The sequence below is a fragment of the Nerophis lumbriciformis genome, linkage group LG34, assembly GCF_033978685.3.
Source record: "Nerophis lumbriciformis linkage group LG34, RoL_Nlum_v2.1, whole genome shotgun sequence".
NCBI classification, from domain to species: Eukaryota; Metazoa; Chordata; class Actinopteri; order Syngnathiformes; family Syngnathidae; genus Nerophis; species Nerophis lumbriciformis.
The window spans coordinates 14,771,608-14,789,680 of NC_084581.2; the positions used below are offsets into that span (position 1 = coordinate 14,771,608).

An 18,073-nucleotide genomic window follows, 5' to 3' on the forward strand; every position below is an offset into this window, starting at 1 on the left:
GGGTGGTTTCTTTCTGTTATTAGTATTCTGGTTCCTACATTATATATCAATATATATCAATACAGTCTGCAAGGGATACAGTCCATAAGCACACATGATTGTGCGTGCTGCTGGTCCACCAATAGTACTAGCCTTTAACAGTTAATTTTACTCATTTTCATTAATTACTAGTTTCTATGCAATTGTTTTTATATTGTTTTACTTTCTTTTTTATTCAAGAAAATGTTTTTAATTTATTTATCTTATTTTTATTTTTTTTTATTTTTTAAAAGGACCTTATCTTCACCATACCTGGTTGTCCAAATTAGGCATAATAATGTGTTAATTCCACGACTGTATATATTGGTATCGGTTGATATGGGTATCGGTAATTAAGGGTTTGGTCAATATCGGAATATCGGATATCGGCAAAAAGCCATTATCGGACATCCCTACTATATAGCATTTATTTATGAACTAGGTTGATTTGCAACACTAAAATTGGCCCTAGTGTGTGAATGTTGTCTGTCTATCTGTGTTGGCCCTGTGATGAGGCGGTGACATGTCCAGGGTGTACCGCGCCTTCCGCCCGAATGCAGCTGAGATAGGCTCCAGCACCTCCCGCGACCCCAAAAGGGAAAAGTGGTAGAAAATTGATGGATGGATGGACATTTGTTAGATTTTCCTGCAGTATTTTTGCATTAGTCAAAATTAAAAGTATTAGAAATGCATTCAAATAAAGTATAGCCTCACAATGTGTGTATTTTTTATAAGCTGCTCGTTTAGAAATTGCAAAACGTTCACGCTGTCACCAACATAGATGTCAGAGTAACCATAGTAACCTATCCTATATGACATCTATGGTCACCGACTTATTTTCTTCTTCTACTCTCCCACGGTGAAATAGCCCATACCGCTACCTACTGCTTCAAAGTGGTAATGGCTTTCTTTTTGAACGTTGTATTCATTTTTTTCTGACAGAAATACGTTTGATTGTATTGAAGTAATATTTTAATAATATTTATTTAGGATGTTTATTCGTATATGTGTTCAACAACATTGAGGAAAGCTATTAGGATACAACGAACATTACAACCGGAAGTGAAACGCCAAGATAAATTCTACCATCGGAAGTGACAAACGCGGGCTTTATGAAACCGTACATTTGTTTTTCTACGTTTGACCTGTTGAACAACGTTCTTCGAACATGCTGAAGAAGGCACCAAATTTGAAAAAAATTGTGAAGTCCAAGACGAAAAGCAACATTAACGTGAGACTGACGTCTGAAGCAATGGTAAGTTTGACACGGCCGGTGATATTTGTGAGTGCTCGTTGCGGCTAATGCTAGCTAACAAGCTAACCGTGTCGTGTTGTGCAGCTTGAGCTCATTCCCATGCTCTTCCTGAAGAACTTGGCCAAGGAGGCAAAAGCCAAATCTTTTGAGGAGAAATCTGCGACTATCAAGCCTCGACACGTCAAAGCCGTCTCCAAGGTTTGCTCACAAACAGTTTCTTGAGTTGACCCTACACTAATGTAGTAACATATCCCGATGGTGGTGCATTGTTTTAACCTCTTAAGGCCCAAGCTGTTTGTTTACATTATTTTTTTTTAATTTCTCTTTGCTATTTGGGCTTATTGGACCCTAATTAGAATAAAAACTAAAAATCATCTTTTGATATGATGTACATTAGTAACAAAGCAAATTTTTATTTTTACACTTTTTTTTTCTCCAAATTCCATTGTATGTTATATTCTTCTGACACCACCAGATAGCAGTATACGTGTCCATATGTCGGCATAAGACCCCAATTCAGTAGTGTACACAATTTTGGAAATACAAGCTAAAAGGGGCTGTCCACCCATGTGGCCACTAAGTCCTTTAGAGGTTAAGGACAGGTACACAATGAATGACCATCCACATTGCAGTGTATCAAGATAATGAGTATCCAACTGGGTTACACACTATGATGCAATTATTTTCATTTATAAAATGATATAACGCAGTATAGTTTTTAATTTTCCTGAGGGAACTCTCCTGAAGGAATCGATAAAATGCTATCTATCTAGTTGTCATGAAATAAACAAAATGTAATAGTTAATGAAATAATCGGCGTTTATTCGGATTGTGTTTACATAAAAAATCATCGCATGACCTTTTTATATAGTACTGTGCAATCAACATGAAATCCACACATATAATTCAATAAATAAATAAGTGCAATGATTTCAGATTTCGCTGTGACATTAATTAGTGAAAACATTTTTGCAATGTTTTTCTTTGGAATTGACTAGAGATGTCTGATAATGGCTTTTTTTGCTGATATTCCGATATTGCCCAACTCTTAATTACCGATACCGATATATACAGTCGTGGAATAAACACATTATTATGCCTAATTTTGTTGTGATGCCTCGCTGGATCCATTAAACAATGTAACAAGGTTTTCCAAAAATAAATCAACTCAAGTTATGGAAAAAAATGCCAACATAGCACTGCTATATTTATTATTGAAGTCACAAAGTGCATTATTTTTTTTAACGTGCCTCAAAACAGCAGCTTGGAATTTGGGACATGCTCTACCTGAGAGAGCATAAGGAGGTTGAAGTGGGTGGGGCTGGGGGGGCGGGGTTTTGGTAGGGGGAAGCGGGGGGTGTATATTGTAGCGTCCCGGAAGAGTTAGTGCTGCAAGGGGTTCTGGGTATTTGTTCTGTTGTGTTTATGTTGTGTTACGGTTGCGGATGTTCTCCTGAAATGTGTTTGTCATTCTTGTTTGGTGTGGGTTCACAGTGTGGCGCATATTTGTAACAGTGTTAAAGTTGTTTATACGGCCACCCTCAGTGTGACCTGTATGGCTGTTGATCAAGTATGCGGGGCATTCACTTTATTGTGTGTGTGAAAAGCTGTAGATATTATGTGATTGGGCTGGCACGCTAAGGCAGTGCCTTTTAAGGTTTATTCGCGCTCTGTACTTCTCCCTATGTCCGTGTACCACTCTGTACAGCGGTGTTTTAAGAAGTCATAAATGTTACTTTTTGAAACCGATACCGATAATTTCCGATATTACATTTTAAAGCATTTATCTGCCGATAATATCGGACTGCCATCGGACATCTCTAGAATTGACTCTTACCATTTTAATTTATACATCAGGGGTTCTGAAGGTCATTAAAAGTCATTCGATGGATTTTGCTAAAATTAAGGCCTTAAATAACATTCAAAAGCATTAAATGTTGTCCAGAGTTTTTTTTTAATATATACAATTGTAGGCCAGAAACCATAGTCAATATATCAATTCATGGAACAATAAATGAAAATGAACTTACCGGTACTAAGTTTGCTGTCATCTATTAATTGCTAAGTCTGGTTTTTCTCAGTCTCTGGCTTTCAAACTGGATACAGAGGTCTCACTCTGTGCATCGCTGTTAGCACCTAATCACGTTTGACAGTGGAATTACGTGAACAGAGTGAGCCTTTTGTCAGTCATCCACAATTTTTGTTTCAGTATGAGCAGGCGGGACCTACTTGCAATTATATTCCACGCGTTCTCCTGTGTGGAGTAGTGGTTGCGACGTTCAATTTAATGTTAAAGCTGGAACTAATCATTTTAATACAATGATCACATTTAGCCTGTACATTCTCAGGGCATTCAATTGATCGTATCTGGACTGTGTGGTTTGTCTTAAAAGACGTTTCGCCTCTCTTCCAAGTAAGCTTTATCAATTCATGCTGTTAGATTGGTCAGATTTAATCTAATAGCTGGTGCCAAAAAAACATATATTTACACTCCCAACACCAGAAGAGTGTGCCTGGGCAAGGATGGTTCCGCCCCATTGTAGTGAGAAAAACATTTGTTGAGATGCAAACAAGCAATTCAACGATCAATGCCAACGACAATCGTTGAAGTGTAATTTCCCCTCGTTAGCGTTTAAGTATTGTGTGGCAGAACGATCGCTGTAAATCATCACTATCAGCCAAAAACAGTCGGAATCACCCACGTTAGTATTCCTTTCCGTTGTAAACAAATGGCACAAAGGAGCTTCTGTGACCAAAATGTTTTGAACTCCTGTTATTTGTTGGAGGCTAAGTTGCAGTCTTTTAGGAAGGGTTTAAAGGACAGTGTTGTATGTGGGAGACAGGTGGTGTCGCAGTATTTTTCGACCTTGACATAGATGGCTTCCCTCACTCCCCTTTCTTACCCTCCCTGTCCAGAATCTGTACATTTTTGTTCTCCAAGGAGTGCTGTTTTTTCCTGAGGTGCAGGTAGACAGCTGAGTCTTGACCATGAAGAGTTGAGCTCTTTTATACTGTGCTATGTGTCGGCTTAGTGGTTGTTTTGTTTCCCCAATATATGAATCAGTGCATCCATCATTACACTGGATAGCATGCACCAGATGTCAGGGTGTTACCTGACTTGAAATGTGCCTGGATGTTGTATTGGTTAAACATTATTCTGTTCTCAGATAGACCTAATCCATATGGAATGACAATATTTTTGCATCTGTCACCATTTTCCTACTCAACCACTCTGTTCTTGTTATTTCTGGAACTGGATGCACTTTTCACAAACGACCAGCAGGGGTAACTACAGGTTTTGAGGGCTTCCCTCAAATGCCGATGCTCTTTCTCTTTGGCCTGTGGGCTGGTGGAAACATTATTAGCTCTGTGTTGTAGGTTCTAATAACGGCCAGTTTGTGTTCGGGTGGGGGGTGTGAGTCAAAAAGTAGGTATTGATCAGTATGTGTGGGTTTTCGGTATACCCCAACGTAGAGGCTATGTCATCTCTAATGTGCACGTCACAGTCAAAATTATTCATAACTGGATTTACACACTACACAGCTCCATTATCATTACATTGTTATTATTATTATGATTATTATTATTATTACAGTATTATTCTCATTAAAAGGACGAATGAAAGGAAAACAAGTCCCCGGGCCAAAGATTAACAATAAAAATCATGTAAAATTCACACAAAAATGAACTATGTGACCCCCATAGCAACATGCTAATCTAAAATAGCATTCCAAAGTGATTAGACTAATCTAAGTCTAAGACCAGATCTGACCAATCTAAAGTCTATAAGCATGAACTGATGAAGCCTACTTGGACGAGAGGCAAAACATCTTCTAAGACAAACCAAACGGTCAAGTTAAGATCGGTTGAATGCCCTGAGAATTCATTGACCTTGATAAATGAAAACATTCATAGACAACGTGCACATTGCTTCAAAACTGTAGGAGAAGGCGTTTGCGAATGGATATGGATTTCAGGGACTGTGTGAGCCCCTGAAATAATGTCATAACAAGCTGACCAATGACAGCTCTTGTTTTCTCTCTCTTAACTTTATTTCAACAACAATATGACACACACAATTCAAACAATCAGAACAAGTAAACATATTTTCACAATATGTACATCGAAAAAAATGTTTCCCTAATTTTTAAACGGTAATTAAGACATTGGAACAACACTACCATACAAAAAGAATGCCCAAAACAATATGAAAAAATGTGTAAGGGATAACAAAATAAAATTGAACAAATAAAAGCATAATTTAAAAAAAATGTATCTGTTGTAAATTGTCTTCAAAATGTATTTTAGGATGTGGGAAGTTTTAATTACCTTTTGGTTTCCTTTGTTATCATTAGTGAGCGCTGGTTAACGCCTGTCATTGGTAAACCCATAGAGGAGTACTGCAGTACCGGTATGTACAAAAAGACCTCCACACTTTGCTAAATGGGCATCAACGTGGTGAAATCACACATGCTATTAGCTAATCACAAGTCGGTGATTAAAGGCAGGCAGCAGTTAACATTGTCAGATTTCTTTGGCATGACCAACAAAGCAACTTCTGTATAAAATAAATGAATATAGAAATAAACACTCACATAAAACAGTCTTGTGAGTCAATTCTAATTCACTACAGAGTAACAGTTAATGGTAAACTTTTCAACTATTCAATATTATTGTTGAAAGCTTACAATTGTCTCTTTTCAGACAATTGTAAACTTTTGTATATAATAATTATCTGCAGCAGGACATGGGCATTCAATTAATTTTAAGGGGCATTAAAAAGTATAACATTAGACTTGCTGAAACCTGCAGAAACCCTATACCTTCTGGTTGTGTTTGACATTCAAATGATGTAATATACAATTTTATAAATTACTTAGTGTAAATAAGCTTCTGTTTGAATTGTTTAAGTTTATTTAATTAAATTTTGTCACAAGAACCATCCACTGCTATGGTGTCCAAACTTTTTCCAACAATGGCCGCATACTGAAAAATGAAAGAATTCACGGGGCCATTTTGATACTTTTTTTAACTTTTTAATTTTTCAAATATGCCCTTTGTATATGCTAAGCTATTTAAAAGTAAAGACAGCATTGTTATCTTAGCTTCTTCTGTTATGAGGGACAAAGCAAACCACTGTTGGTGTTTGATATACATCATTAATAATTAATTAATTTCATTTTCAGAACATGTCAAGGGCCAATAAAAAAACTAGCCGTGGGCAAAAATAGCTCCCGGACCGTACGTTGGACACCTCTGCTCTACTGTACAGTTTTTGTCTTATAGTGGTTGCTGATATATTTAATATATCATTTAATATAATAATGATTTGTATGACTTCTTCACAGAAAATGCTGAAAAAGGCACGAGGATGAAGACCATGAATGTATTTTTGTACACTCTGAAATGTTTCCTATCCAGCTTTTAAAGATATATTTTATTGAATTTTTCTCACCAAGCTAAATTTTTCCAAGAACTATGTTCAGTCCTCTTTGCGGATATTGACAGGCATTACTGTAAAGTGATGCAAGTGTACCTTACCCTGCCAACTTTTATGAGTACAGCAAGAAGCTGATTTAGATTTTTTTTTCTCCTGCAGCAAGGAATAACATATGGTAATTAAAATTGTTGTTGTTCCCCTTTTACATTTTGTTCCATCATTCTCCATCAACCAGGAAATAGCCTTGCTAACGGACGGACTTTTTTTTTTTAATTAACTGGGCAAATTTGATTATGTTAAGCAACATGTTGATCACAATCTACATACCGGTACTATTTTTGTTGATGAATATCACCCGCCCTGCGATGAGGTGGCGACTTGTCCAGGGTGTACCTCGCCTTCTGCCCGAATGCAGCTGAGATAGGCTCCAGCATCCCCCGCGACCCGAAAGGGACAAGTGGTAGAAAATGGATGGATGGATGGATGGAAGGAATATCACCCTTGACATTATGCCATGGGACCAGTCAACTACATCTACATCTTCATTTGCACTTAATTTGTTTTTAAAAAACATGTTATTTTGTCTGATAAAATGTGGGGCCAAGCGGTAAATGACTCATTGTCATGTTCTGTTTAGCTTTCTCAACTATTAAAGAACTACTTAATCAAGTTTGCTATGTTCATTTGATGTTATTACTGATTTTCTTATTAAAATGACCATATAATAAACCGAGACAACAAACTACTGGTGTTTTGTACTGCTTGTTAATTTTTAAAATTACATTTTGTATCAATTTGGAATAATCCTGAAATCTTAAGACGTGGGAAAAAACTCCACTCGTCATCAGGCCTATTTTGTACACCACAAGATAGAGCTGTTGAGCAACAAATATGATCCTCTGTTTTTTTTTTTTTTTAAATGAGTGTTTTCTCTTTTGTAATAGTTTATATAACCAAAATCTTTTTTTTCCTGCAGGCACATTTCAGTATATTTCAACACAATGCAAATATTACTGGTAATTAGCCTTCAGCAATCCATATTGAAATTATAATAAAAAATGTCTTAGCGTTTAAATACTGCTTTTCTAATTGCCATTGTTGACTCACATATTAAAAAAAAAAATAATAATAATAATTTTTAAATAATACCATACTGTTTAAATATTTTTAAGATATCCAATTTTATGTACGCGAAATGGATGATTACAAGATTTCCTGTCTGCTGAAAGCAAGTTGCCTCTGTGATGAGGAATTACAATCTCACTCTGCTTGGAATAAGTGAGACAGTCTGGACATAAACGACTGGCCTCTGGAGAGATGCTACTGTACTCTGGACACGAAGAGGACAATGCCCCCCACACCCAAGGAGTGGCACTGATGCTGTATAAAATAGCGCAGAGAGTGCTTATAGGATGGGAAGCACATAGCCCGAGGATCATCGCTGCATCCTTCCGAACAAAGAAAAAGAAGATCACTATGAATATCATACAACGCTACGCTCCGACCAACAACGGTAAGGAAGAAGACAAAGATCATTTCTACAACAGGCTGCAGTCCATTGTAGAACTCATCCAGAGAGGGGCATCACAGTCCTGATGGGAGCCCTAAATGCCAAGATTAGAGGGGACAACACAGGGTATGAAGAGATCATGGGAAAACATGGATTGGGGACCATGAATATAAATGGGGGGAGGCTGGCGGACTTGCGCTCTACGAACAACTTAAACTTTGGCGGCAGTGTTTTTCCCCATAAGAACATCGACAATAGGGATGATGTTCGTTAAGAAATTATCGATGTTGATGCCATTATCGAATCTTTTTATCGAATCCAGATCGGTTGTTGTGTGTGCACTGAGTTCCAAAAGCCGTAGATGTTATGTGACTGGGCCAGCACGATGTTTATATGGAGGAAAGGCGGACGTGACTGAGGACAGCATGCGAATGTTAAAGGTTGAAGGTTTCAGGTGAGAGAGGATGCTAAGGGTACGCCCCCAGTGAGCATACAGTGCTGCTATGTGCGTTGTAAATTTAAAAAATTGCAGACAAACGCATCACCAACATGGACGAGATGCCGCTCGCTTTCGACATCCCGTTGAAGCACACTGTGGAGAAGAAGGGGACCAGCACGGTAGTGAATCGATACGCACAACGGGGCAGTTGTGCTAGCTTGCTATGCTAATGGACAGAAACTGCCACCTATGGTGATTTTCAAGGGGAAAACGAAGCCGAAAGAAAAGTTTCCACTTAGAGTCATCATTAAGGCATGACGAAGGAACTCCAACCGCTGGACATGGGTGTAAACAGGACGTTCAAAGTGAAGTTGTGAGCGTCATGGGAGCGATGGATGACAGACGAACACAGCTTCACGAAAACTGGGAGGCAGCGTCGGGCGAGTTATGCCACAATTTGTGAATGGTTCGAGGATGCTTGAGCTAACGTGTCTGCTTGCACTGTTGTTTGAGCTTTCGCAAAAGCCGGCATCTTTTCCGAGGAGCCCCACGGCAACGAGACTGACTTTGAAAATGAGGAGAGGGAATCTGGCGTGTTTGATGGAGAACTTGCCCAGCTGTTCATTTCGGACACAGAAGATGAGAACTTTGATGGATTTGTGGATGAGGATTGATCAAAAAATAATGTGAGTACATTGATAAATACTTCAATAAAGTACAACCGAACTCAGCTTTGCTCCTGCTGCCTTTTTAAAACAGCGTCCATGCATGCTTGCGTATGTTTTAAGCTAGCGTATGTTTAACCATGCCTGCGCCCAAAAATACGCTGCACCTTATTTATGTGTTAAATACAGAAATAGCACCCGTAACTGACACGGCGCATTTTAATACGGTGCGCCCTATGGTCGCGAAAATACGGTATAGTGGCTTCGATAATGGGAACCGGTTCTCAAAAAGAGATTCGAATCCATGGAATCGGTTCTTTTCTTATCGAAGCATTGGGAGAACCGGTTTTCGAACATCATCCCTATTCCACAAGGCTACTTTGGTATCGCCAGACCACAAAACAGAGAACCAGATTGACCATGTCAACATGCAGGATGTAAGTGTAAAGAAAGGTGCAGATGTGGCCTCAGACCTTTACCAAGCTGAAGCTGAGAAAGAACTGGATGATGGCACACAGAATACAACACCGACACAACACAGCTCTCCTGAGAGACCCCAGCAAGCTACAAGAGTTCAGAGTAACACTAAGCAACAAATTCCAAGTCCTAGAGGAGTTACTTGAAGAGGATGTGCATACCCTGTAGAGCAGGTGGAAGGAGACAAAAGAAGCTGTAATATCTACCTGCCAGGAAGTGCTCGGCCCCAAGAAGAACCAGCACAAGGATTTGATCTCAGGGGACAGTCTGCAAACGATCCAAGAGAAGAAGGTGGCAGTGAACAACAGCAGAACACGTGCAGAAAAGGCCAAGGCACAAGAAAGGTACCGGTACACAGAAGGAAACAAGCTTGTGAATAAAAGCATCCGAGCAGATAAGCGAAGGTATATGGGCAACCTGGCAACAGAGGCAGAGCAAGCAACAAGAGAGGGAAACATGAGAGAACTATACAACATCAACAGGAAGCTAGCAGGAAAGTACAGCAAACCAGAACGACCAGTGAAGGACAAAGAGGGAAGACTGATAGCGGCAGAGGAACAACAGAAAAACAGATGGAGGGAGTACTTCAAATAACTTCTAAACCGGCCAGCGCCACAGGATACACCAGACATCACTCAGGCTGACGAACTGCCTATAGCTTACATCGCCCCAACCACTGAAGAGATCAAGAAGGCTGTCAAGCAGCTAAGAAATGGAAAGTCTGCAGGACCGGACAACATTCCTGCGGAAGCACTGAAGTCCGATATGGAAAGCACAGTGAAGATGCTTCACCCACTCTTCAGGAAAATATGGGAGGAAGAAGAAGTGCCAAGAGATTGGAAAAAGGGTTACATAATCAAGATCCCAAAAAAAGGAGACCTCAGCGACTGTGCAAATTATAGAGGGATCACACTGCTATCAATGCCTGGGAAAGTTTTCAACGGAGTCATCTTGAATCGGATGAAAGACATCATTGACGTATAACTGCGAGATGAGTAAGCTGGTTTTCGCAAGGACCGATCCTGCACAGACCAGATTGCAGCTTTGCGCATTATAGTAGAGCAATCAATCGAGTGGAACTCGTCCCTGTACATCAACTTTGTTGACTATGAGAAAGCCTTTGACGGTCTAGACAGAGATACACTCTGGAAGCTCCTCCGACATTATGGGGGTGCCGACCAAGATTGTTTCCATCATCAGGAACTCCTATGAGGGATTGACATGTAAGGTGGTCCATGGAGGACAGCTAACTGAGCCATCCCAAGTGAAGACTGGGGTCAGACAGGGCTGTCTTCTCTCGCCTCTCCTCTTCCTGCTAGCCATTGACTGGATAATGAAGACCTCCACCGCACAGAAAAGGAACGGGATTCAGTGGACACCTTGGGCACAACTGGACGACTTGGACTATGCCGACGATCTGGCACTACTTTCACACACCCAACTGTAGATGCAGGAGAAGATCAACAATGTGGCATGCACTTCGGCAAAAGTAGGACTCAACATCCACAAAGGCAAGACCAAGATCCTCAAAAGCACCAGAGCAATCACGCTGGATGGAGAGGAGTTGGAAGAGGTTGAATCCTTCACCTACCTTGGCAGTGTGATTGACAAACAGGGCGGCACAGACGCACGAATCAGGAAGGCAGGTGTTGCATTTACCCAACTGTGTAACATTTGGATCTCGAAAGAACTGACCCTCAACACCAAAGTCAGATTCTTTAACTTCAACATCAAAGCAGTCCTCTTATATGGAGCAGAGACCTGGAGAACAATAACTGACACCGTCAAAAAAGTGCAGGTCTTCACCAACAGCTGCCTGCGGAAGATTCTCCACATCCGATGGCCAGAAACCATCAGCAATACTGAACTCTGGCAAAGGACAAATCAGCTTCCCGCGGAAGTGGAAATTAAGAAACGCAGATGGTGCTCGATAGGCCACACTCTGCGTAAGCCCACAAATACCATTACTAGACAAGCCCTAGTATGGAACCCGCAGGGCAAGCGGAAAAAGGGCCGTCCCAGAAACACCTGGCGCAGAGACCTGGAGGCAGACACGAAGACCATGAAGATGACCTGGACCCAACTGGAGAGAACAGCCCAAGACAGAAATGCCTGGAGATCACTTGTTGCTGTGCCCCAGAAGGGATAGTAGGCGTAAGTAAGTAAGTAAAAGTAAGCAAGACACACAATTAGATTTATTACATTTGTTATACATGATCATTTGTTAGTATTATCTGTATATTTATATTTGCTTTGTTGACAACAAAAAAATATGAACAAATATTTTAAATAACTTAATTATTTTATAAATATTTTTCTAATTAATTGTGTTTTTGTAGGTGCTATTACATCTATTTACTGGTCAAGAGAACAATGACATGATGGAGACGGAGACGTGATGATGAACGAGTGTTCGCTGCTATTCCAGGGTGTCAACCTAGTTTCCCTGCTGTGAGGCTTGACACATATAGTCTTGGTAAAAGAGATGGAACATGCAAGCATGAGGAATATATCAAGGCATGGGACAGGGGATCATGTTGGGACAACAGATGTGAAGCCCTCTGGCATGTTTAGGAGGAGACAACGACACCGTGAGATAGGCCAGCCAGCTGAGGAAGGATAAGGTCACTGAGTGCTCCTTGCTGGGGTCTGAACTATATGTGCTGGGTTATATATACTACAATCATACACAGACATAGCTTCTTGGCCAAAGACACAGACAGACAGGAGACATTTATTATGATACCATGTGCTCCATACACAATGGATCCCTGCAAGTTCTACATAAACTGATTTGCTTTGATGATTTTTTTTGTATTAACATAAAACAATAAGCAGGCATGGCAAATCAACAGACTAGTGTAAGATAAAAAAGTTAAGCACAGTATGAGTAACAGATGCCTGCTAGTGTGACTGTGTCGTGTAAACCTCACTTCCCAAACCATATGGTGGACAATGAGTTCAGTCAGTGGGGTCTGTGGAACATGCGTCTTCTTACTGTCATCTTTGCTGTAGTTTTTATGCTTTCATATCAAGTCTATACTGACAGATAAGTTAGATATAAGTTATATGCTACTTTTTTTTTTTAGAAATGGCAACAGCGGAGGAGGCATGTGAACGTACGAGCCAGTCTGCCCCACAACAAGAGGATTGAGAAAAAGAAGGAGCTTATTGACTACAGCGTCGGACTACAATGCGGATTTGCACAAAGCACATTGGGTAAATATCTACTATATACTTTGTGGATAATCCGCTGATGTCCCAATTGGGAAAAATGTAATAAATTGTGCATATTCCAAACAATGTAAGAAGGAAGGCAAGATTGTTTTATAAATGTCTCCGCTATGCCTCCATAGTTTGATTTAACATTTTTGGGACTTATGCAGATCACAAATACACAAAAACAGCGACCAATAGGTAAGAAAAATTTATTTTGAACAACAGCTCTCCTTTAATAGTCACGCTGGACAATGAGCTGACACCTCAAACTTTTAGCGAATTAGCTTACGCTCTCAACTTTCAATTTGCAGACCTTGAAATTTATCAGGAAGCACTTCTTTCGCTCACAATTTCTAGCTCATACAAAGGTCCTGAGTAGTCTTGGGTTCAATCCCGGGCTCGGGATCTTTCTGTGTGAAGTTTGCATGTTCTCCCCGTGACTGCGTGGGTTCCCTCCGGGTACTCCGGCTTCCTCAAACCTCCAAAAAACATGCACTTGGGGATAGGTTGATTGGCGACACTAAATTGGCCCTAGTGTGTGAATGTGAGTGTGAATGTTGTCTGTCTATCTGTGTTGGCCCTGCGATGAGGTGGCGACTTGTCCAGGGTGTACCCCGCCTCCCGCCCGATTGTAGCTGAGATAGGCTCCAGCACCCCCCGCGACCCCGAAAGGAATAAGCGGTAGAAAATGGATGGATGGACTTATGAAATAGGAGGAGGGGCAATCGTTTCTCGTCACCATAATCTATCTGAATGGAACTAAGAAAAAAGAAAAAATCTGAAGTTTTGCATTATTTTGATATTATAGCACCAAATAAGGTAAATGTTCATCTTTTCTTGTTTCCTATTTGGCTCATTGACCAGAGTTCTGCATTTAATATTCCTTTCTATTTGTTAAAAAACAAAAACAATTATATTGCGAACTACTGATTTCATTTGTAGATCAATTGTAGTGACAGGTGACTGTTGTCAAACACCAACACAGTATCATCAGTGCGGGGTCAATACGGCTAGCGAGTTTGCCATACACTCACCGAGGCAAAAAAAGCAACAACAAAAAAGCTCCACGCGCCAGTGCCATGAATGTGTTCTGCTTGGCTATGCGACGCTTGTTAGTTACGTTAGCCACAAGACTCTAGCTAGCTAATAACAGTCGGAAAAAAGGCAAAGAAAAAGCAAAACTTGTTAAAGAGACTTAGACTTCCTTTTATTGTCATTCAAATTTGAACTTTACAGTACAGATAAGAACACAATTTTGTTGCATTAGCTCGTTGCAGTGCACCTTATTTATATCTGCAATAAGGTGCAGATATAAATGAATAGAATACTGTACAGATAAATACATTGCACTTTTGCATATGCATCCACGTTTATGGATGTATGTTATATCAATCAATCAATCAATGTTTATTTATATAGCCCTAAATCACAAGTGTCTCAAAGGGCTGCACAAGCCACAACGACATCCTCTGTTCAGATCCCACATCAGGGCAAGGAAAAACTCAACCCAGTGGGATGACAATGACAAACCTTGGAGAGGACCGCAGATGTGGGTGACCCCCCCCCCCCCCCCCCCCAGGGCGACCGGTGCAATGGACGTCGAGTGGATCTAGCATAATATTGTGAAAGTCCAGTCCATAGTGGATCTAACATAATAGTAAGAGTCCAGTCCATAGTGGGGCCAGCAGGAGACCATCCCGAGCAGAGACAGGTCAGCAGCGCAGAGATGTCCCCAACCGATGCACAGGCGAGCGGTCCACCCCGGGTCCTGACTGTGGACAGCCAGCACTTCATCCGTGCCCCCCCCTACACGAGGGAGAGGGGGGCAGAGCAGAAAAGAAAAGAAACGGCAGATCAACTGGTCTAAAAAGGGGGGCTATTTAAAGGCTAGAGTATACAAATGAGTTTTAAGATGGGACTTAAATGCTTCTACTGAGGTAGCATCTCTAACTGTTACCGGGAGGGCATTCCATAGTACTGGAGCCCCAATAGAAAGCACTCTATAGCCCGCAGACTTTTTTTGGGCTCTAGGAATCACTAATAATTAAGCCGGAGTTCTTTGAACGTAGATTTCTTGCCGGGACATATGGTACAATACAATCGGCAAGATAGGCTGGAGCTAGACCGTGTAGTATTTTATACATAAATAGTAAAACCTTAAAGTCAAATCTTAAGTGCACAGGAAGCAAGTGCAGGTGAGCCAGTATAGGCGTAATATGATCAAACTTTCTTTCATTTTCCACTTCCATTTTGTACTAACTGTAATCTTTTAATGCTAGACATAGGGAGACCCGATAATAATACGTTACAGTAGTCGAGACGAGACGTAACGAACGCTGTTATATTGTCTTTATATTCCAGCGAGTTAATCCGTTTTTGGGGGGAATTGAGGGGATTATTATGATGCGTTCAAGAGTCTTATGGCCTGAGGGAAGAAGCTGTTACAGAACCTGGAGGTTCTGCTCCGGAGGCTGCGTAACCTCTTTCTAGAGTCCAGCAGTGAAAACAGTCCTTGGTGGGGGTGGGAGGAGTCTTTGCAGATTTCCTGAGCCCTGGTCAGGCAGCGGCTTTTTGCAATTTCCTGGATAGGAGGAAGAAAAGTCCTGATGATCTTTTCCGCCGTCCTCACCACTCTCTGCTTCCATTCTTTACATTGACGCGCTGTTGTGCTGTGCTACGCTTGTTAGGCTTGCGAGCAACATTGCTTAAGCTAGCTAATGACACTTAATCACAAAAAAGTAAAACGTGTTGGTGGAGTTATTACTTTAGATCATGGGTGTCAAACTCTGGCCCGCGGGCCAAATTTGGCCTGCCGTGTAATTTCACTTGGCCCTTGAGGCGATATCAAATTAACACTAGAGCTGGCCCGCCAATTATATACAGCGTCGGTGCCGCGATAACACCGCATTCACCGCTAATTCTCATACTTGCCAACCCTCCCGGGAGACTCCCGCACATATCTTGTGACTGGGCCGACACGTTGTTAGAATGGATGAAAAGTGGACGTGACGACAGCTCGTAGAGGACCTTAAAGGCAGTGCCTTTAAAACACAACCCCAAGACTGTGGTCCGGGTGGACTATGGGATATAATGACTGATGAACACCTTCGTTGGATAATGAAGGTTGCCTCAGCTCAAAGCCTGATCCCCGACATTAATGAACTAGCATCCAAGAAAAGATGTCAGGTATCTGGCTTGGGCACATCAGATTAGATCAGTGTGTTGCAAACTGAGCAGTTTAAAGTCCTGAATGGTTGGTTTATTCATTGTTATTTTATTTTCAAATTTATTAGCCTGTGGAAAAAGTTAATGTTGATATTTACCTCAGAAGGCTGCAAATAGAAAAGAGGCATTCAATTCTTATTTAATTTGTATTTGATATGCCATTGATATTTTTTAATTATTATTCTTATTCTTATTATTATTTGAAATTCGATTTTGCATGTCACTATAAAGTTATATAAGCCTTGCTTGTTCAATATTCAATGCAAAACTTGTTTGGGTCCCTATTAAAAGGTTAATTTGTTCAACCTTTGCCCGCGGCTTTGTTCAGTTTTAAATTTTGGCCCACTCTGTATTTGAGTTTGACACCCCTGCTTTAGATGCTCATTGAGCTGGAGTATCACAGCCTTTTTGAGCAATATTGAAGGCTTTATTTTCTCGCACTTATTAGTCGTTTCGTGGCATTGTGGTCCAACGCCTCCTTGCAGACCCTTTCCTCACATTGCAGCAAGCACACAGTATTAGGTGTCCACACCCGCCACGAATAGTCCTGTCACACATATTTCGCCACTCGGAGGCCGGCATCTATAGCTCTATTGTGCAGGATTATTTAAGACCAATCAATCTTCCATTATGCACTCTTATGGCCTGAACATTCATGCTGCACTGCTTTAAATCTGTCATCACAACCGTATTTGAGTGCAGATTTGGAGGTTGTGCATGTACGTTAAATGTATGTCAAGGGTGCTGGCAGCCATCACAGGAATGACTTCACCGCGGCTACCGTGACTACGGTTTCATCGAGCTTGCGCCACCACAGCCTATCAAGTGACTCCGCCTCGCTAAGCCTGAGTCGCTACTGCTGAACCATTTATAACGGCGATGCATCACCGTGATGATGACATCTGAAACCTGTAAAGGTGGTATTCTGGGCATAACGCGTGTACAATGATGATGACATCGTCTATTCCCGGGTCTGTCACCTCAGACGGGATGTTGAAGTGAGACACGGGCCACTTTATTAGAAACAGCCTGCAGCATATGTAAAGTCTATTTTAATGACATGTATGGGTAGCCTCTGATCAGCGAGCATGTAGAGCAGTGATTCTCAGCTAGTGGGTCACGAGGACCCGTTTTAGTTAGTCAGAAAAAAGCAAAAATAATCTTGCGCTTTTATACTGAAATGGAATCGTTTACGCAGCTAGGTGCAGAGGTGAATATAGTAGCCTCAAGTAATACTGTTACTTTAGACGATTACTTCTCAGTTATGTTTTGTCATGCCCCCACTTGGTGACATTTTTTTTTGTACGCCCCCCTTAAATTGAACTACGATTGAAAACTTGATATTTGTTTGTCTATCCATACAAACCACTCTGTGTTTCTGGCACCAGCACCTGCATGCCACCTAGCTGAAGACTTTTATATTGTCTTCTCACGCCCCCCGACACCTTATCATGCCCACCCCACTATATAAGAAGTACTGTTCTAATGGTTATACATCCAGTCGTGGTCAAAAGTTTACATACACTTGTAAAGAACATAATGTCATGGCTGTCTTGAGTTTCCAATCATTTCTACAACTCTTGTTTTTATTGATAGATTGATTGGAGCACATACTTGTTGGTCACAAAAAACATTCATAAAGTTTGGTTCTTTTATGAATTTATTATGGGTCTACTGAAAATGTGACCAAATCTGCTGAGTCAGATCCGGCCCGCGAATGAATTATCTATGGCCCCCGGGATGATATTTGATTAGTATTAGAACCGGCCCGCAGGCCACAGCCACCTGCTGCAGTTTTGAATGCACCAATACGCCATCAGTGTTG

General features: G+C 40.9%; 1 protein-coding gene and 1 pseudogene across 1 annotated transcript; both read left to right on the forward strand.

The window, feature by feature from the left end:
- Window positions 1-1,104: 1,104 nt before the first annotated feature.
- cenpw (centromere protein W) lies at window positions 1,105-7,382 on the forward strand. Its single transcript, XM_061929583.2, has 3 exons — window positions 1,105-1,273; window positions 1,358-1,471; window positions 6,622-7,382. Exons 1-3 carry the CDS (start codon window positions 1,187-1,189, stop codon window positions 6,646-6,648), a joined length of 228 nt encoding a protein of 75 aa, XP_061785567.1. The 5' UTR covers window positions 1,105-1,186; the 3' UTR covers window positions 6,649-7,382.
- Window positions 7,306-12,971, forward strand: LOC140677527 (uncharacterized; annotated as a pseudogene).
- The last annotated feature ends 5,102 nt before the right edge of the window (window positions 12,972-18,073 follow it).